Raw genomic sequence first — 22731 nt, 5'->3', positions numbered from 1 at the left:
GAGCATCGATGACTCTCATTCTGCCGCTGATTCCCTCCAAGATCATTGTTCTATCACCGAGAATCACCGCGATGGCTCTTGCATTTCCAGCTGTGTTAATCCTGGCTTTGAAATGGATATCGACAACGGATTGTTTTACCAAGTCGAGATGCTCCAGGGAAAAGTAATAGATAGGATAAAATTTATTAAAATCCAGCTGTGATATTTGCAATCCGGTATCGATATTTTGATCGCGGCCCATGAAACTTAGCAAGCGATGATACGCGCGGGCCGTCGAATAGTTGGCAAAATCAATTGATATTTCCTCCGATGGTTCTTGCTGCCCGTTTATTCTCAGTGAAACGTTTGTTGCATCGAAATTATCAAATATCATATGACTGTGAAGTTGATCGTATCTGTTTGCGTTTTGAAGAGCAACAAAGATGTGTCTAGGTGCCGAAACACCTTGTTGTGACGCAATTCGCCAGGTAAATATTCCGTTGATATTAACATCGCAGGAGTCGGTCATCGTTGTCAACCAGGACATGACGGATTTTCCGCCTTGATTCATGAATGATAATAATTTTTCTTCCTCAAGTATCGATGGGGTTATCGCTGGCATCCACAAGGTAAATTTAGTTAGGATTACCTTGCCTGCATCACCGGGATCTCGCCAGATGGCTTTGTCATTGCCAGCAGCGTCTCGAACGAAAGTTATCGTGTGTTTTGCTCCGTAAATAACTTTTCTGAAATGCCTGCAAAATCCAAAAATGTGAGATAGCGGAATTGCACAGGAAAATCTTCGTTCAACTCCACTTAACATAGCTCTTCTCGTGGCAAATCCAAGGTTGTAATTGTTATTGGGGGCGATCATCACTGAACGAACATCGGCGGGAGCGACGTTAGCGGCATCTATCGGCCTACCGATATCATACGGGGAATGTTCAGGATCATTGGAGTTATCTTTGGCGAACATCATACTAGGACCAGCTGACCTGGTAAAATCATCCGAGTATCTCGCTAAGCCTATAATCGTCGTTGCTATATCAACGTTGTCCGTAATTGATTCGATCTCTCTTCCGTCGATCATATAAGTGGCGCTCTTGAATAATGCCATAATACCGTTATTGACAAGTCCAATACCAAGACCATCGGCATAGGCGGTATTATCTTCTTTTACAATTCTCCCAACAACCTCGATATATGCCTCAGATGGAAGAAAATATCTTGTTGTATCGTGGACTTGAATTTCCAAGCGATTATTTGTATTTGGGTCAACTGCATCGTACGAGAAATACTGGAAATCTCGCACGGATGTGTCTCTGCCTACAGGCTCGTCCATGTCAAACACTTCATTTGACACTTGTGCGAATATTTATTATTAAGAATATCATCTAAAACGAAGACCACTGCCTGAAATGAAGCTTGTATTTGCTAGGTTTGTCTTAGCAACTTCATTTGCGAGATTTGTCTTAGCAACTTCCTTTACTAGATTTGTCTTAGCAACTTCCTGTGCTAGATCGTTTATTTTTTTATTTGCTGCGTCGTTTATGGCTTTACTGACTTCGGGCGGCATTTCTCTGGTGCTAGGTAATTTGACGGGTTGTTTTTTGCGCATTAAATTTAATATTTTACTTTTGACAGTATTGAAGCCTTTACTGGCCAAATTACCGATACCAGAAATGGCAGTTTCGCCGATTTTTCCTATTGCTTTTGACGCGAATTGCTTGATCGTGGGTCCGATTTTAGGTATTACTCGCGTAACGAGACTTCCAATGATATCGCCGAATCCATTACCGTGAATATATTTGTATACGGGCAATCGGGAGTTTACTATGCGGACCTGTTTGGGTCTGCGCTGATGTTTATGAACAATCATGTTATTTCAATTGTGTTGTTTTAATCGATGAGTTCATCGACAAGTTCCTTGTAAATGTGAGAATTAATGATGCCACCGCGGAATAACCGCTGACAAATATCTGAAGCCTCGTTGATTACTTCGCGAGAGTTATTTCCGGCTCGTTTTCCTCCGATTAATACCTCGAGGCGAGACACATCGTTGACAACACTGTCAGGGCAAACGGTATATCCGCTTCCTGTTTTTGGTTCTGATTCATCTGACGATAGAACTGGCGAATCAGACGACCTTGGTGAATATATTTCTGGTGGAGTATCGCGTCTACCAAGTGGCCAAGCCTCATCTTTCGGAATACTCCGTTTTCCTGGGGGTGAAAGTTCCTGTGGTTTCCAGTTTGTCGATGTTGGTTCTGGAGGTGGGGAGCGCCAGAAGGGGCGTTCTGCAGGACTCCCCCTTGGATATATTGTAGGAGAAAGGGAGGGATGGTGAAGATCAAAAGAGGGGGAAGAAGGACTATCACTCTTAGATGACGAAATTGTCTTTTTCATACTCGTAAATCTGTATTTAATAACATCTGATGAAAATTTTCCAAAATTTTCATCATCATATTTTACTGGTTTTCCTAAACCACCAAAATAAATTATCGCTAGCCAATCAATTTCTTCAATTTTATCGGCAATATCCTTATTATTCAAAAAAAATCTTTTATTTTCCGGAGAATTATCCGCAGCTATCTGAATTCTTGAACCATCGTTACTGAGTAAATGCAACAAATTCTTGTTCAAATAATTATCAGCTGATATTTTAGGATCAATTGCAAACGAACCACTACCCGCAGATGGTTTATATTCGCTTGGTTGAGTTACTTGTTCTTGATCACTCTGATCTTTTTTCTTTTTTGATTTTCTCTCCCTTTTCTGAGGTGGAATTTTTTCTTTTGGTCTAGCTCCTAATTCCTGTGGTTGAATATCTTCTTCCTGTAGTTGAATTATTGGTTCCTGTGGTATTACTTTTCTCCTTCGTGTTTTAGCTTTTTCTTCCTTCTCCTGTTGTTTTCTTTCCTTCGCTTGCTGCCTTTCTTCCTTCTCCAGTTGTTTTCTTTCTTCTGCTACTTGCTTATTATATCTTTGTGTGTCTTTTGCTGCTTCTAAAAATCTCCTGTAACGCGGATCCGTTACCATACTCACATGTGTTTTTCCCGAGTAAACTTTATATATCATGTTGTACCAATTATCACGAGTTCCGTATCTTTTTTTTCCTATTGCAGTCAAATATTCATTTCGATCTCTAAAATAATTTTCTGCAAAATCGCCAATTTGATCTATGGTATACAGTGCCGAGAGCGGTCGTGATATCATATCCCATCCCTCATCGGTGAAATTTTCTCTTAAATTCTCGATATTAAACTTCCCTTTTATCATTACAGGTTTTCCTACTTTAGGTTTTCCCTTACTTGCTCCAGAATCAATTGCAGGTTGTTGCTCTTGTGCTGCTGCTGCTATTGCTAATCGATCGGGTAATGTTCGTGATTGTTCCTCAATACCTTTCAACATGGGAAAAATTCCCTTTTTCCTAGTATCCGGATCTTTTTCGTCACCAAATACAACTTGCTCGATTGTTCCGGTAACTGGACTCAACCATTTCGATGATGCCTCGGCAATTCCATGTTGTGCATCTTCGTAACCACGAACATTTCTCTTAAATAATTGTTTTGTCGGGATAAGCTTCTTCACTGCCGCTAATTGCTCTCGCGCTAATCTGGCAGAATGAGGCTCTCCAACTCTACTAGCTTTCGGACTCATATTATTTTCAAATATATTGTTTTAATGCGAGGTAAAATTAGGATTAGCAGCCAAACTTTGCAAACTTCATCGACACCAGAATAAATTTCCCCCCCCCCCTTTTTTACTTGTCCAGAATCATCGATTTTGCACACAAAAAATTGCAGACGGGGTTGAATTTACGCAAATTAATTTTCGTAGGAAGGCTTATTTTTGAAATCTGAGGCTTCTACGGAGAAAGTTCTCGTAGGAAGCTTTATTTGGTCTGGAACGTCTGGTCTGTACAACTTCCCTGCTGCTGTATCCTGTCACAAGTTTGCTCTTTCAGTCATTGGAATTATCCTCAAACAAGAACAACATTGTCAAACTTATACAGGCATCAGGGTCAAAGTCAAGTCATATGAGTCAGTCAAGACAAGGGAATATTATCATCATTGTCATCATCATAAACTGACATATCAATGTCCATATTAAGCTGACAACTTCAACGACATTTAGAATACTGCTTTGTCAGTCTCCCTTGGCAAAGCATCAAAAGTGCCTGTTTAATAAAGCCCTGATATTAAATTTAAAACACAAGCACACAATGTGTTATTGATCAAGGATACAAATAAATAGCATCAATCACAATTAGATAATCAGCAGATAAACATAGTCTTTCTCAAATTGCTTACATACAAGCACTTAGTTATTAATAATTGTTTAACCTCACATTGCCTTGGGACATTTTTTCAGGTCTTTGTCCAACAGATCAGACCAGTATAGTAATTGTTAACTGTAATTACTCTGTTCCAGCATGCTTTCACCCTGAAGAAAGCTATTTTTGAACCGTATTATCAGTATCTTCAAGACTTCTGTGTCAAAGGCTTGTAAGTGAGCCAGAGTTTAACCCCACCAACCTATTACAATGTTCTAAATTTCTCCAGAAAATAGATGAGAAACAATCCACAGGACTTGAGCAAACTGGACCCAGAATTTCCAATAATTGCTAAGTGTTGCTTTCATATAATGCCATCATGGAAACTAGCTTAAGTGATCTATTTCTAACCTTCCTTCCTTGTCACAAATAATAAAAAAAACATGTGCATGATTCACTAACTTCACTTTTACAAACACACAAACGTTTTGATCTAAACCAAACAGGTTTCTAACAAAATCACTTTTGTAAAATGGTCTTATTATCAACGGTAGAGAAGTGATTACTGGCCATAGTTGATGGAAAGTTGGTTGGAACAGTAATGCTTGACTTTAGTGACACTTCTCATCTTGTGGACCATCCAATTTTTCTAAAGAAGTTGAAAATTTATAACTGTAGCAAAATACTATTACATGGTTTGAATATCAAATGGATCTCAACAAGTATCACTCAAAGGTCTAAAGAAAATCCTATTCGCTGTGGAGTGCCACAAGGGCCAGTTCTAGGTCTACTTCTATTCCTAATTATTGGCTGTGGAGTGCCACAAGGGCCAATTCTAGGTCTACTTCTATTCCTAACTAGTAGCTGTGGAGTGCCACAAGGGTCAATTCTATGTCTACTTCTATTTATAGTTATTAGCTGTGGAATGCCACAAGGGCCAATTCTATGTCTACTTCTATTTATAATTATTAGCTGTGGAGTGCCACAAGGGCCAATTGTAGGTCTATTTCTATTCCTACTTATTTGCCAATGACTTACCTTTAATTTTATGAAATACTATACAGACAACTCATCTTTATGCAGTCAAAACAACTTTCTTTGATGCAAAATTCTCAAAGTTAACCTGAATGCACCCTCATACACCAGACAAACTACAGCCATGGTGTAATGGAAATGGAATGGTACTTACTAGGGACAAAAATGAAAGTTTTACTTATCATTACTAAACAGTGGTGATCAAGATTTCAGCATCTGAATGAAATGTAAGACAGGATCAGCTTATAAATAGTAAATAATGATATGATACTTGGTGTACAAGTGGATAATAGCTTACAATGGAATAAGCATATCAATTAAACAATTAAAAAGATCATCTCCTTCCTTTGGCTCCTTAGGTAAATTAGAAATAAAATTTCTTTCAAACATCACATTATGTTCTACAGAAGTTTTATTTATTTTGAGTATTGCAGTAGTTTTTATAGGTTAATTCTACAAGTACAATGATACAAAAAGAGCTCAAAACAATGATGGCTTGGAAGTTTTAATTGATACTAATTGGCATCAGGTCAGATGGAACAATGCAGTCCCAGATATATTCTTATTCATTGTTAAACAGACTGCTCTAAATAATCTTTATAACATTATTCTAAATTTTCATTTCTTTTCATGTCACTTGAGAATTTTTATTAGCATCTGAAATGCTATTTGAGGAATTATTGTCACAGTGGTGATTTCCTTTAAAAAGCATTGTATTTTATTGTTTAAAGTATTACCATCAGTAGAATAATATCCAAGGGTGACAACTACTATAAGGTTGAATCATTTTCATAAATATAAACTGCCTCCCTTTACATATAAAATTTACCTGAAAAGAGTGGATCTATACTTTGTTATAATATTTAGTAAAACTAGTCTTTTTAACCACTCTGAGAAAATCAGTATATATATATATATATATATATATATATATATATATATATATATATATATATATATATATATATGATCGAGACACGGGGGAGCACACAAGTTGAATGGACTGATAAATAAACAATTTTCCACTGCTGTTTTTTTGTTTGTGAAAATACATTTCACTCAGATACCTCTGTAATGGCTTCCCGCTGGTAAGTGGTCATACGTTTGATGTTAAACTGACAAAGCATCCATTTTAAGTCAACTGCCTCCACCATTTTCAGCTATGTACAATGTACCACTGTTACATGCTACTGGTACACTCCATCAAAGCCACACAAAAATCTTCTTTAACTCATTAACCCCTGGTGCCGTGTTTACGTGGCAGGAAGTAGTAGCCTACTGCCAAGCTCTGTAGCGTCAAGGTCATGTATAATACACTAAAGTGGGTGGTATTATAGAAATGTAGACAGATATAGTTCTACAATGACACCAAATATTCTGGAAGTTTAGTTGCACTACAAAATACAGAGGGAAAAACTAAATTTTTTGGACATGATATTTTTCCACCCAAAATTCGCTAGTGGTCAGAATCCCATTTTGTTTCTGGATTTTAGACTCTTTGGTCTCAGATCTAAGGAAGACTGGTCTGAACTGCACACAGACAGATGAACCTTTGCAAAAAGTATTACAAGATGGGCATTTGGAATAATGAGTGGTCTCGATATGAAAATGATGGGTCTGTTAAACAAAAAATAAAAAAAAGAACTCCAACTTTTACCCTTCTGCTCATGTGTGAGCAAAACAGCCAATGAAAAATGATGTTTCTAGCACAACTAGGCATTAGGTTAATGGAAAATCACTTGGAAGTCAATGTATTAGGATGTATTCAGAAATAGCCCACAAAATGTGTTTCCTACTCGCATTTCAGGCAAAAACGACAAAAACCTCATGAGGTTAATGGCTCAGCTATGTCTTGAAATGAGACATTACATTCAAGGCCAGGCTCAAGGAAGCTGCTGTTTTTTGTACACTAAAAGCTTCATTAGTGTACCTGATTGTCTCAAGTGTTCAAGGTATACTGGTGGGGTTAAGTCTTGCCTTTAGTGGTATCTTTAACATGTCTTTTTACAGAATATTTAAATGCCTTCTGGAAAGTAGGTTCATATTCAGAGCTGTCACATTTGCATATAGAAACAAAATGTTCACTAAGAAAGTCATTCAATAGACAGCGTGGATGCTTTCCATTGTCCTAGAATCGCTTAAATCCCATAACCATCACTGAACATTTTTTACATCTCGCTGTGTCACCACTCTGATTGTGCTTTTTCAGATTTTCAATAAAATTTTCCATGTCACTTGGATTTATGTGTAGATGTCTTGCCTCCACCTTTACTCTTCCTCAAATGGTTGAAGAAATAAATCTCTTCTTGACTTATCTTGAGCAAAACGTTGGAAATGCAACAATTTTGGATGCAGTCAGCATTTGTTAACATTTTTATTTCAACAAAGACAAAAGTAATTCTTTGAATGTGGGAATGTAATTGCCATATAAAGAAGTAGTGTCTTAACTCTGGTTAATGCTGCTGGGTATTGACCTGTAGCAACAATGTTAAACTAATGTGACTATTTATGAAGTATAAGAAGTTGTAGGAATCAGAAGATCACATATTTATTGAAAAGAAGTGGAGGTCAGTATGATGGGTTTGCTGATTCATTTTTACCGAAACAAAGGTCTATAATTGTTTCATAACATGATATAAAGCAAAGCTTTGAAACTGAACTTGTTTCAGACTACTGAAATGCTATTTAAGTTCCCTGACACCAGCAACAAGTAGGTCATGATGTCCCAGTGATGACAACACAAACAAATAGACCATGATGTCCCAGTGACAACATGAAAAATAAATAGGCCATGATGTCCCAGTGATGACACCAAAAATAAATAAGCCATGATGTCCCAATGACAACATCAAAAGTAAATAGGCATGATGTCCCAGTTACAACACCACCAAAAATAAATAAGTCATGATGTCCCAGTGATGATACCAAAAATAAATAAGCCATGATGTCCCAGTGGCAACATCAACAGTAAATAGGCATGATGTCCCAGTGACAAAACCAAAATAAAATAATTAATGATGTCCCAGTGATGACATAAAAAAAGCCACGATGTCCCAGTGATCACACCAAAAATAAAAAGGCCATGATGTCCCAGCGACAAAACCAAAAATGAACAGGCTATTATGTCCTAGTGACAACATCAAAAGTCAATAGGCCATGATGTCCCAGTGACAAAACCAAAAATAATTAGACCATGATGTCCCAGTTATGATACTACCTATAGGCCATGATGTCCCAGTGACAGCACCAAAAATAAGTAGCGACATCATGGCAGTACAATCTGATGATTTATAACAAAAATCATGAGATATGTCAACTGTTTGAAAGAAACTCTGCCATAGAAATCTTGCAATGGAACAAAATATAATATTTCATATGTGTCTTTAAACAAATCAAGATTACCTGGCTTAAACATGCCGTCAGACTATTGATGAATAACTCCCATCTTGGTTTGTAGTACCTGTAAATATGCAAGTAACAAGAAATGTCAGTTACTTTAAAAAATGGATCTTTATTGTAGACATAATCATAGACTAGAATCTGTATGCAAGACATAAAAACTAATATAGCCTATGGTGGAGTTTTGACTGACTATTAATGACAGTAGCAATACATATACATCTCATTGTACTGAAATCAATTAGTACAACTAGGAATAGATATATAGGATCTAACTGAAATATACAAAAACTTGTAACTTGCAAAAATGGAGAGACCAAAATGACTGAATACATTAAATCCATGCAAAGAACCTGCAAATATAACATATCCCATACAAGTATATATAATAACTTAAAAGATATGGATGCATACACACATATATGTAAAACTATGTCAAACAACTGGTTTGGTTTTTCAGGGTTTAATGCCATTTCTTAGCACACGATAGGCTATACATGGTGGACAGCATGTTTGGTGGAAGAAGAACTTGGAAGATCCCAGGAGGAACTACTGAACAATGGGAAGCTAATGGCGAGTTTTCTCACATACTCATCTAGGTAAAGCTGAGTCTCAATCTCACATGGATAGATGTGAGATGCGTGAGTGGTCTGTAAAGGCAAGCGTTTTAGACTGGCCATCCAGGGTCCACTATCCACTAATTAACCAAAGTGAAGTTTGTTATGTCAATGGTATTACCCAATATTTATTAGTGCTTTATGCAGATAACTAAAATTCTAGTGCAGAAACCCCACTTTTCTTCTTTCAGTCACAGTGACCTTTACTTTTGACCTTTATACTCCCAAAGTATTAGGCTTCTTCCTTAAGTGTAAACATCCACAAAGTTTGCTTGAGGTCTCTGATGCAGAACTAATGTGCTGAAACCAGATTTCTTTTTCCAGTCACAAAGTCTGACCCAGGTATATGATAGAGGTAATGTTATTATTGTGCAAAAACAATTTTTATTATTTTAGTCAGTGACATTTACCTCTGACCTTTTAACCTCAAAATTGAAAGAGTTCTTCCTTACGCTAAGTGCAAGCCATCTTCAAACTGTGGTGTGATGGGGAACTCAGGTTAATGTGCAGAAACCATATTTCTTCCTTCAGTCACTGTAACTTTAACCTTAGAGCTTTTGATCTCAAAATGAAGAGAATTATTCTTTACCCCAAGCACAAACCATCCATATAAATTTTGTAAATGTAGGTGGCTGAGAACTTGAGCTATTGTGTAGAAACTAATTTTGTCTTCTATTAGTCACAACAACCTTAACCTATGAATTTTTAACCCCCAAATCAGTAGGATTCTTTCTAACCCCAAGTGCAAGAAACCCATATAATTTGGTAATGGAAGATGGTGGACAAGTCAAGTTATTGCGCAGAAGACAGATCAATGAAAGATGGATAGATGGAAAGTCAGACAGCTGGAAAGAACATAATAATATAACTCTCCAAATAAAATACAATATTACTCAAATCAACAACAAAAGCATAACATATTCAACAATACACATATTCAAAAATATAAACAAAGTTCAAAACATTTTAATCTGCAGTTTTTCATGAAAATTAGCATTCATCACTATATTTGATCACCTATTTGGGCATTAGCTTTGTGTTTTTTCTTTGATATTAAAACTTTCCTTAAGTGGAGCCAAAAAATTGTGAGAAATAACGCATTCCATATGTTTAGTGAGTTCAATAATACCATGTAATAAATTCCATATATTTGAAGAGATCAATACCATCATGTAATAAATAAAATATTTTATGTAAAGTTTAATAACATGTTAAAAATTCCATATATTTAGTGAGCTAAATAATGCTGTGTAATAACTTCCATATGCTTGGCAAGTTCATAACATTATGTCAAAAATTTTCATATGTTTGGTGAGTTCAGTAATATAGTGATTCAAGTTACCCAGCTATTAGCCCTGACCACTGCTTGGCGGCATAGTCTCTGATCTGAAAGGGGAAAAGGATATTTGATCTATTATTGAAAATAACTAAAATACACTAAATATAAATATTATTGACATAAAATGAAAAACCATTAATAACAATGCATCCAGGGATTGCATATAATTATGTATCCTACTGGAGCTCATTACTGTTGTACATGCATACATGGCATCCATGAAAGAGATCAAAAATAATGATAATAATAACATATCAAGATAGTGACTCTACCAGAACATAACTAACCTCCTTTGAGGTCCTTAACTAATTTTAAAATATACATAAATAATATATATCATGTATATGACAACAAACATCAGAAGATCACATGAAATAAATCTAAGGTGACATCACTGTATACATCATTGTATACATAATAACTATAATGATTCATTGATAGGTAGTGATCACATGACACTACATGGGAATAAATATTAAAAAACTAGTGTAGCAATATGATACAGGCAAACACTATTATAAGACATTAAATCATGACAATACTAACATTATGAGACATTAAATCATGACAACACTAGTGTTGTTGTTGTTGTAGGGTTTAACGCCATTTTTCAGCACATGATAGACTATACATGGCGGCCAGTATTAATGGTGGAGGAAGAAACCGGGAAATCCCCGGAAAGAACCACCGACCCTCGAGAAGCTACTGGCAAGCTTTCTCACATACCCACATTGGCCGAATCCAAGACTCGAACCCACCCAGACAGAGGTGAGATGGCAGTGATCTGTAATGGTGAGCGCTTTCAACCACTCGGCCACTTGGGGCCCAACAGCACTAGTGTAGCAATATGGTACAGTCATATACTATCATGAGACATTAAATCATGACAATACTAGTGTAGCAATATGGTACAGTCATATACTATCATGAGACATTAAATCATGACAATACTAGTGTAGCAATATGGTACAGTCATATACTATCTTGAGACATTAAATCATGACAACACTAGTGTAGCAATATGGTACAGTCAAATACTATAATGAGACATTAAATCATGACACCACAAGTGTAGCAATATGGTACAGTCAAATACTATAATGAGACATTAAATCATGACACCACTAGTGTAGCAATATGGTACAGTCAAATACTATCATGAGACATTAAATCATGACAACACTAACATTATGAGACATTAAATCATGACAAGTCAATATAAAATCAGTAAAAGGCATTCAATATTGTGCAATACTGTAATAGCAGGAAGTAATATTGGTAAACAAAAGTTACACTCTCTTTGAACAAATTTAATATATTCCTTCTGAAATTGTCTGTTAAACTTGTCATTCTATTAGGTCAGTTCATATTCAGGGCCTTTATTTCACCCAAACCAAGAACAAGGCAAACAATAAAAGATAATAGCAGAATTTAGTATTTATATTACTAAAAAATAATAACAGAATTTACTATTTATATTACAAATAGATAATGACAGAATTTACTATTTATAATACAAATAGATAATGACAGAATTTACTAATTATACTACAAATAGATAATGACAGAATTTACTATACTACAAATAGATAATGACAAAATTTGCTATTTATACTACAAATAGATAATGACAAAATTTACTATTTATAATACAAATAGATAATGACAGAATTTACTATTTATACTAAAAATAGATAATGACAGAATTTACTATTTATACTACAAATAGATAATGACAGAATTTACTATTTATACTGCAAATAGATAATGACAGAATTTACTATTTATACTACAAATAGATATTGACAGAATTTAGTATCTATAGAGAATCTCAAATGGGTAATGATTTAATAATGAATTTATGAAATGAGTTGAATAATATCCAGCTTTTGCAAGCCTTGGCTCACAAAAGCTGGACATTATTCAACTCATTTCATAAATTTAATATTATACCACTCCCTCGATAACTCGTGCCCGGATAACTCGCAATCCCGCTTATAACGCGGTGTCCATCTTGGCTCCTGATTTTTTCCAGAGAAAATGTATTTAAAATATCTTTAAAATATGCTGAACATGAAAAAATTACGATAAGAATTGATAAATTAAACCTTGATACATTGCTCGTTTTATCATCGAAAATGGTGATTAATGCCTGTAAAAATATAATCCATATTTTGAAATTTGCAAGTTCTAAAGAAGAATTAATTTCAGAGATCTCGAAAACGCTTAATTACACGTATTTGGATGCCAATTTTTGATCTGGGACGCAGAAAATCACTGAGGCGGGAGTCCTCCGTATGCATGTAATAGGTGCGCGGGAAAATTCAAAGATTTGCCAGTCCTGTTTCAGCCACCTGCTTTGTGGGAAAATGTGTTGATCAGTTAACTGTGCTGATTTTTACAATGACAGAATTCAGTGACTGAAAGACTCTTTGATGTACTGTTGCCATTTTATAAGAGTACATTAAAAAAAAAAAAAAGAACATGATGTAACAGCTAGGCAGCTAGTTCAAAGGCTTTGACTAGCGGCCAGGTGAGAAAATGTACTGATATTTAGTGATTGAATTCAGAGGCAGAAAGACCCAGTTTTAAAATCCTAGCGAGACCTCTGTTTAAAGATATCATATATTAGGTAAGTTTGTATGATAAATAGTTGTCAGTATACTTGTAAATAAACAGTCTGGTGAAATAGCGATCAATGAAAACTTCTGGTAAATGCTAACAGGTGGCAACAGAGAATGAAATAAACACCAATTAAACGTCTTCCTGTGTGAAAGTCACGTTCTAATCCTTTAATTCCGTTTCAGTGTAAACATTATAATCACAACATATTCTGTTCATTGAAAACATGAAAAGAGTCAATCAACTGTCACATCGAAACCCGTGAGTACTTCTGTGAGAACCTAATTACATGTACATGCCGGCTTTGTTTTGATCAACAACTTGGGGAAGTGTTTGTTGCATTAAACAAAAAAATCGATTACAAGAGACCTGGGGTGCTGGATTAAGGGTCTTGGAGCTGCCTTTGACATAAAGCAAAACAGTAACAGAGACAACGACGATGATAGTGACTTCAAATGTTTCAGTGAAACTGATGTCATTAATGCCGAGGCTGTTTGGGAGAAATTTGTACAGACTCATGGTCCTGAGATGGGCGTTTCTCTTGATGATATGGAGGAGTGGATTTGTGCTGACAATGATTGCCCCACAGCTGAATACATGTCAGATGAAACTATAATTATTTCTATAGCGAACAAATTTGCAGCAGAAGACGATTCTAACTGGATGTTTTCGATGATCGCCTCAATATACTGTAATTTATCCTGAAATTACTGTTGTCCTATGAGGAAATAATAAAGTACACCATTATGAAGAGATATTTATTAACAGTTAATCTCAGAACGATTATAAAGTGAGTATTCAACAGTATAATCTGCCTACCCCCCCATTTTTCCGTTATGTCGTCAATCACTTTATTGGTTTTGGGCTTATTTTATAGGTCCCTCGATAATCGTGCCTCACTTATAGTACGGTCGATGTTTCTGGACCCCGATGTGCGCGAGTTATCGAGGGAGTGGTGTATATCATTACACATTTGAGATTCCTTTTATCACAGTTTCCATTTCAGTGGAAATTATTATATAGTCACAACCAAAGTTGATCTAGTATTGATGTTTAAAAGTAGATTTTACTTTTCTTGCAAACTATAAATCAAAGAACAAGCGTCTTTCTGAATAAAAAGAACATTTTACACAGACAAAATCATTTTTCAACACAGAATGTCCAATGTGCATGAAGTTGCATTGGACATTCTGTGTTGAAAAATGATTTCACTACTTGCACAGCTTATGATCCATGATTACGTAACCTTAAAGTGTCACTTTCTCAACTAAACAGTACATTGATACTGCAATATTCATGTGAAAGAAGGCTTACTGGATGCAGAAATTCCCATATTTATTGTAAAATATTTGTGACCGGATATTTGCAGTGTTTGATTTGGAACAGTAGACTACAGAATATGCAAACAAATTTCATTCTGACTCATAATTGCATCACATATTTACCGCATAAATATGCAGTTGTTGGATAAACTTCTGTCAATTTGGAGACCAGTTTATGTCCACATTCTTCTGTAAACAGAGGTGAGTTTATCTACTTCTGTAAGTAAACATTTAAACCACACTTGTATATAGGGTGGATTCCATGCTACAGATATACCACCTCCCTCAACCCCACCTGAAACAAGCAATACCTGTAGTTTTACTTATTGTTGTCATTGTTTTTGTCTTGTGGTTTCAGCCATTTTTCATGTTGTATGTTATATATGACGTAAGAAACCCCTGTGGGGTAAAAGGTAAAATTAGCCATAATGAAACAGATGAGACCATTTTCCCCAATTCCCTTTTGTGAGTCAAATAAAAAACATGGTGGCCAAAAATGTTCATTGAAAACAAAAAGTTCCACAAGGCTGGATTAAAAGTTTTCCCATGATTGCAGCCAATCAATAAAGAGAATACTGCAAAATAATTTCATGGGCTCATTTGGACCAAAGAGAATCACATAAAGTGATATTTTAACATGTGGTAATATCAACAATCTGAAACTGAACATACTATAGGAAAACTATACCTACTATGTGATATATATTATTAATAGACAGTAAAATAATTTAGTATTCATATTATTAATAGATAATAACATAATTTAGTTTTAATATTATAGATTATAGCAGAATTTAGTATTTATATTACTAATAGATAATTACAAAATTTCGAATTTATTTTACAAATAGTAATTACTAAATTTAGTATTTTTATTACCATTAGAAAATAACAGACTTTAATATTTATATTACTGACAGATAATGACAGAATTTAGTATTTATACTATTGACAGAGCTTCTGTTGTTTTGCCAGTTTAATTCCTTAAACAGATTTGCAGATAATGTTTGATGACAGGCATGCATGGCACTTATTATTTTGTGTATCCTGTCTAATTGTCTGTTAGAACAATTTCTCAAACAGTTATATAGTTATTAATGACAGGCAGCCCATAGGTAGTATAGAAAAGTATTCCATCGAAAGACATCTTTTAATCCTGTTTGGTGAAGCTACTTTTCTTCAGACAAGGTCTACATGCTTTTCCCATTTCAAATCACTGACAACATACACACTTTTCTCCGTTTCAAATAACTGTCAATACACCGCTCCCTCGATAACTCGCGCCCGGATAACTCGCGATCCCACTTATAACGCGGTGTCCATCTTGGCTCCCGATTTTTTCCAGAGAAAATGTATTTAAAATATCTATAAAATATGCTGAACATGAAAAAATTACGACAAGAATTGATAAATTAAACCTTGATACATTGCTCGTTTTATCATCAAAAATGGTGATTAATGCCCATAAAAATATAATCCATATTTTGAAATTTGCAAATTCTAAAGAAGAATTAATTTCAGAGATCTCAAAAATGCTTAATTATGCATATTTGGATGCCAATTTTTGATCTGGGACGCAGAAAATCACTGAGGCGGGAGTCCTCCGTATGCATGTAATAGGTGCGCGGGAAAATTCAAAGATTTGCCGGTCCTGTTTCAGCCACCTGCTTTGTGGGAAAATGTGTTGATCAGTTAACTGTGCTGATATTTACAATGACAGAATTCAGTGACTGAAAGACTCTTTGATGTACTGTTGCCATTTTATAAGAGTACATTAAAAAAAAAAAAAAGAACATGATGCAACAGCTAGGCGGCTAGTTCAAAGGCTTTGACTGGCAGCCGAGTGAGAAAATGTACTGATATTTAGTGATTGAATTCAGAGGCAGAAAGACCCAGTTTTAAAATCCTAGCGAGACCTCTGTTTAAAGATTTCATATATTATGTAACTTTTCATGATAAATAGTTGTCAGTATACTGTAAATAAACAGTCTGGTGAAATAGCGATCAATGAAAACTTCTGGTAAATGCTAACAGGTGGCAACAGAGAATGAATAAACACCAATTAAACGTCTTCCTGTGTGAAAGTCACGTTCTAATCCTTTAATTCCGTTTCAGTGTAAACATTATAATCACAACATATTCTGTTCATTGAAAACATGAAAAGAGTCAATCAACTGTCACATCGAAACCCGTGAGTACTTCTGTAAGAACCTAATTACATGTACATGCCGGCTTTGTTTTGATCAACAACTTGGGGAAGTGTTTGTTGCATTAAAAAAAAAATCAATTACAAGAGACCTGGGGTGCTAGATTAAAGGTCTTGGAGCTGCCTTTGACATAAAGCAAAACAGTAACAGAGACAACAACGATGATAGTGACTTCGAATGTTTCAGTGAATCTGATGTCATTAATGCCGAGGCTGTTTGGGAGAAATTCGTACAGGCTCTTGGTCCTGAGATGGGCGTTTCTCTTGATGATATGGAGGAATGGATTTGTGCTGACAATGATTGCCCCACAGCCGAATACATGTCAGATGAAACTATAATTAATTCTATAACGAACAAATTTGCAGCAGAAGATGATTCTAACTGGAGTAACACAAGTGTTGAAAGTGATGCAGATGCAGATGTTGCACCCCCCCCCGTACAGGAAGCAATCAAATATTTTGATATTGCCATAAGGTGGCTGGAGACCCAAAATGTTGACTACGTAAAGCTCATGCAGTTGAGAAATCTGAGAGATTTTGCTTGGCGGCAGAGAAACCAAGGAGTAAAACACACAAAAAAAATTAACTGATTTTTTCAAAAAGTGAATTGATATTTGTCAAGCGTGGCACAAACGGCAAGTATTAACTTGTTCTAATTTATGTTGTTTTAAATTTGTAGACCAATTAAATATGTTAGTACTGATTAACCCTTGTCTTTTTGTTTTCCATTTTACTTCTATCGCATTCAAATCTATCTATCTATCATTCGATCGACACTTTCTCGAAAAGAGTCGATCTTTTGTCTATAAAAAATGTCTAATTTGGATCAAACAATAAAACTAGAATGTATCCAATTCAACATAAAAATTAGTGACGTAGTACACAATGTGTGAAGTGGTACACAAGTTAAGCGAACAGAAACCACGTGGAATAATGTTTTCGACGATCGCCTCAATATGTAATTTATCCTGAAATTAATGTTGTCCTATGAGGAAATGATAAAGTACACCGTTATGAAGAGATATTTATTCACAGTTAATCTCAGAACGATTATAAAGTGAGTATTCAACAGTATAATCTGCCTACACCCCCCCCCCGCCTTATTTTTCCGTTATGTCGTCAATCACTTAATTGGTTTTGGGCTTATTTTATAGGTCCCTCGATAACTCGCGCCTCACTTATAGTGCGGTCGATGTTTCTGGACCCCGATGTGCGCAAGTTATCGAGGGAGTGGTGTATATACACTTTTTCCATTTCAAATTACTGTTCACATACACACTTTTCCCATTTAAAATTACTGTCTATATACACACTTTTCCCATTTCAAATTACTGACAACATATACACTTTTCTCAATTTCAAATAACTGTCAATATATACCAGTTTCCCATTTAAAATTACTGTCAACATAAACTTTTCCCCATTTCAAATAAATGTCAACATACACACTTTTCCCATTTCAAATTACTGTCAACATACAATGAGAAGTTTCTCATCAGATACATTCTCAATAAGTTTATCTCAAATTTTCAGGCTTAATTATTTTCTATACATCTATAGCAGCTTTTTAGAATGTCTTAGCTAAGTAATTTCATTTTCATTTATTTTTCTTAAATATCAAAGCATGGTCAGAGAGTGGTTTTCTATTTTCCTCTGTGTGTATGTGCGTGTGGTGTGTGTGTTATGACTCTATGATCTTAAAATAATAGAACTGAGTGAGAAAAAACAAGTTTTGTAAAATTCAACAATAAATTTATGTCCCAAGAATACAAAGTGAAAAATGTAAAAAGAATTTATGATATTGTGAATTAAATCCCAAATGATCCTACAATTTCTAATACAAGTCATAATATTTAAAGTTCTGAATAAACTTTTGTGATATTCCAAAATAAATCCAATGCTGGAAGTGCTGATGTGCCTCTGATGGCCTGTGTTGTAGAAATGTGGCAAGTCTTTTGTTGAATCACAATAAGACAATCCAAGAATATATTCATATTTGAATTTAACTATGAATCCAAGCCTTTATTTCCAATAATATTATTTTTGAGCACTTTGTATTTCCAGAGAAGAATAACTGAATTAAATAATTTGAATAAATAAATTCCAGTTCAAATTAAATGCTGGACACAACAATAATAATACAACTAATTCTGCTCAGATCTTAAATCATGAATAAATAATTTTTCAAATAACAAGATTATACAGTCTTCCACCTGAAATCAGGTCACAATTAGCATTTTCTAAAAAAAATCTACTACCTAATGGAAAATTTCATTTTGGAAGTTTTCAAATGTTAACAAGATAAAATCTTAGTTATAATAAAGAACATGGGAAACACAATGTCCTTGACTCAAAACAAGTTAAATATGTTTATTTCATTTAATAATGATCCTAATATTAAACCCATACTCATAGAGAAATATATTAGCTATGTATTAGTTGTTTACAGAATTAAAAAAATTAATGATTCGGGATAGGTAGAAAATGAACTTGATTTTGGACAATGTCAAGTCTAAAATACAATTATCCACAGCATATAATTAAAAAAACCTAAAAAGCCTGTACACTAACAATCAATATATAACACTGTATGTGTGTGTGTGTGTGTGTGTGGCTCAAAGGTGAATGATTACAGCACTATGAAGAGACATAGAGGTAATCACAGTGATATTTCTGAAATTGGGAAGTCTAGGTAGATGAATTTCTGGCTAGATGTGCAAATAGCATATTCAATCTAATAAGCACCCCTACCACTATAAGGAAGCAACACCCCTTTGTTTTTAAAATTTTTCAGTCAGTTGGCATGATTTTCTATTCAAGGATTTATTTATAATTTAAACATCATGCTGGAAAATAGGCTTTATTAATTCTACAAAGTTTCCCCTCTGTCACTTTTTCATGTAGAATTATTCTGAACATGCATATAGTAAAGGAGGTAGCTGTAGCTAAATTGCTTGGGTCCTGAGCTGTAGATAGCTTCTTGTAAATTGACAGACCAGGGCCAAATACATTAAGTGTTGATGCTTTATCAGAAATGTACTTATTATATGCTCATTTTTGTCTCCGATAACTTTACATTATCAGAATCATGCAATATTTTACATTATTGCACACCTTCATATTGCACTCACGTGCACAATAGTGTATTAGGAACTACTTTGTAAACAAATCATGTACACTCATGTAGTAGACACTTTACATTCTGGTTGATTAAATTTGTTTCTGAATGAACTAAAGTAGATGTTTCATGGACTGCCACATACCAGCTGCTTTGCCATATTCCGCGTTAAATTTCTTGATAAAATGTTTTGGATTTAGGCTAGCAATAGATGCCAGATAGTCATTAAATTGCTGGTTCCCTACAAAGAAATATGCAAGTGACAAGGCATAAATGCGTCTTCTTTAGCTGGTAATAAAAATGGCAAAAAAAGTATACTGACAGTTTTACATCCTGACTTTCTTCAAAATGTATTTTCTTAGTTCTGCAAATTTGAATTACATCAGTCATGTCATGGGTTCTAAAGCTTGACTACACATTTCGAAATTGTACTGTAATTTTGACTATATTCCAAGTACAAATACATCCTCCTTACTGCACTCAAAATGAAATAAACATTATATTTCATAGCGACTTTTTGATAATTATAATTGAAAGACTTCATATTTTTCCCACATTATTATTCCAAACATTCATGACAGAAGAGAAACACACTTGCAGATGTCAACACACTGCTCCCTCGCTGTTGAAATCAGATGTACTTCATGTACAACTGACACAGATAAATCAGTCATTATCACAAAATTTAGCAGAATCGACAAAATCACCAAAATGTATTCATTCCAGGCTAAATGGAAAAATTGTTGCAATGCGCATTCATTCACAATATGGATCTAAGTTTCAATTTTAAGTAGACCAAAACACCATTTTCTTTTGAAAGTGAGGTCTAGCACACGACCAAGTTCAAATTTATCTGGGCGGAGTTATGTGTGCATTAATAATGTTTTTGTTGTGTACTGATGAATCTGTGCTTGTGTGTTTAATTTGGAATACATCATAAATTCAGTTCCTTTGTTTCTTTTAGTGTATTTTTGTTTATATAATTAAGGCTTAGGTATAATAAGAAAATGAGCATATACTATAAAGTTTACTACACTGGTATGGGAAAATATGAACTTGTTTTATGAGACAAATATACTGCACTCCCAAGGTCGTGCAGTATATCCATCTGAAAAACTTGTTCATATTTTCCCATACAAATGCAGTAACCTACAAATACTGGAATCACTGGTCTCATCATAAAATTGTTATAAGAAGCATATTAATTTTTATACTTGCTATAATGTTCCCCCAAATTTTATCATAGCACTACTGAAAAATTTGAAACAAGTGAATGGAGTAATAACTTTTATGTTGCTCCACTATCTTTTCCTTAATTAAAATCATAAGCAGTCACAAACTGAAAGAAGTATCCTCTTGGACAACTGTGAAGCTTGACACTGCAAATTTTATAAAGATCTGGTATGATTCATTATGGATGACAATTTACCTCAAATACCTGGTATTTACCATAAAAATACATTTTCCAAGTAACTGGACATTAATTAGGCTAAGATGGTGACACTCATAATGAAAGGTAGGTGCTGAAATTAACAGTCAGCAAGACTACAGCCAGCCATTTTAAGCCAATATTCTAAATTTCTAATGTCGTGTCTGCAACTTTTGAATGAAAAATGGAAAGAATCATTCTATTGTGGATGTTTTTATTAATGATGACATGACATCAAGTCTGAGTTCACAAAAGTTGTTATTAATGATGACATGTCATTAAGCCTTTGTGAGTTCAAGAAAGTTATTATCAATGCATCAGGTCTTTGTGAGTTCAAGAAAGTTGTTATTAATGATGACATGTCATTAAGCCTTTTTGAGTTCAAGAAAGTGGTTATTAATGATGACATGTCATCAGGTCTTACTATGTTCAAGAAAGTTGTTATTAATGATGACATGTCATTAAGCCTTTGTGAGTTCAAGAAAGTGGTTATTAATGATGACATGTCATCAGGTCTTACTATGTTCAAGAAAGTTGCTATTAATGATGACATGTCATTAAGCCTTTGTGAGTTCAAGAAAGTTATTATTAATGATGACATGTCATCAGGTCTTTGTGAGTTCAAGAAAGTTGTTATTAATGACAACATGTCATTAAGCCTTTGTGAGTTCAAGAAAGTTGTTATTAATGATGACATGTCATTAAGCCTTTGTGAGTTCAAGAAAGTGGTTATTAGTGATGACATGTCATGAGGTCTTTCTGAGCTCAAGAAACCTGCTGTCATGCAATAACAACCATGGGCTTGAAGGTAGTTCTACACAGCCACCATTTACATCTACGGTCATTTTCTAGCATGCAACAGAAAAGGCCAAGGTCATTCTGAGTTATGTTTTTATGTTTTCTATATACTGAACTACTCCCCAGGTAGTGGTCTCTTGAAATACCAGTGCCATTAAAGACTGATTTCTGCAAGAATCTTACAGTAACACTTTTTTCTTTAACTTCATTTTGTTTCCAAGAAATTCACCAAAAGAAACAAAAAATAGATATTTCAACACTCAAACCAGTAGATCTAAGAGTGTCATATTTTTTTTCAATTTGTCTTCAATATTCAACCAAAAAAAAGACACTAATGACAACTCAAAGAGAAGCTGATGCAGGGGTCAATTGTCACTTCATCGCTGCAGGCTGTTTATCAAGGTCATTAAAATTAGACTGACTCAGGGGTCCATTGTCAAATGGACTATGCAGGTTGGTGTGTTGTTTCCATATGTCATCAAAATGAGTCTTAACCAGGGTCCATTATCAATTAATCCATGCAGACTATGAATGTGTTTTATCTACATCATCAAAATGAGGCTAACCCTGGGATCCACTGTTAAGTGGACT

The 22731-nt window shown here is 34.7% G+C and overlaps 1 protein-coding gene across 1 annotated transcript in view; it reads right to left on the bottom strand.

Moving 5' to 3' along the window:
- LOC149806595 (alpha-N-acetylglucosaminidase-like) overlaps positions 1–22731 on the bottom strand; it is a 110916-nt gene that overhangs the window by 27692 nt on the left and 60493 nt on the right. Inside the window, exons 20-21 of the mRNA XM_089955324.1 lie at positions 10649–10692; positions 8693–8750 (exon numbers count right to left, since the gene is read on the bottom strand). Of these exons, the coding sequence (XP_089811450.1) occupies positions 8693–8750; positions 10649–10692 (102 nt within the window). The remainder of the gene's footprint in view (positions 1–8692; positions 8751–10648; positions 10693–22731) is intronic.

This window comes from Sinohyriopsis cumingii, chromosome 1 (assembly GCF_028554795.1).
Source record: "Sinohyriopsis cumingii isolate HCF-2022 chromosome 1, ASM2855479v2, whole genome shotgun sequence".
In the NCBI taxonomy this organism is placed as follows: domain Eukaryota; kingdom Metazoa; phylum Mollusca; class Bivalvia; order Unionida; family Unionidae; genus Sinohyriopsis; species Sinohyriopsis cumingii.
Note: the sequence above shows the minus strand (reverse complement) of the source record. Positions and strands in the feature narration are given on the sequence as shown.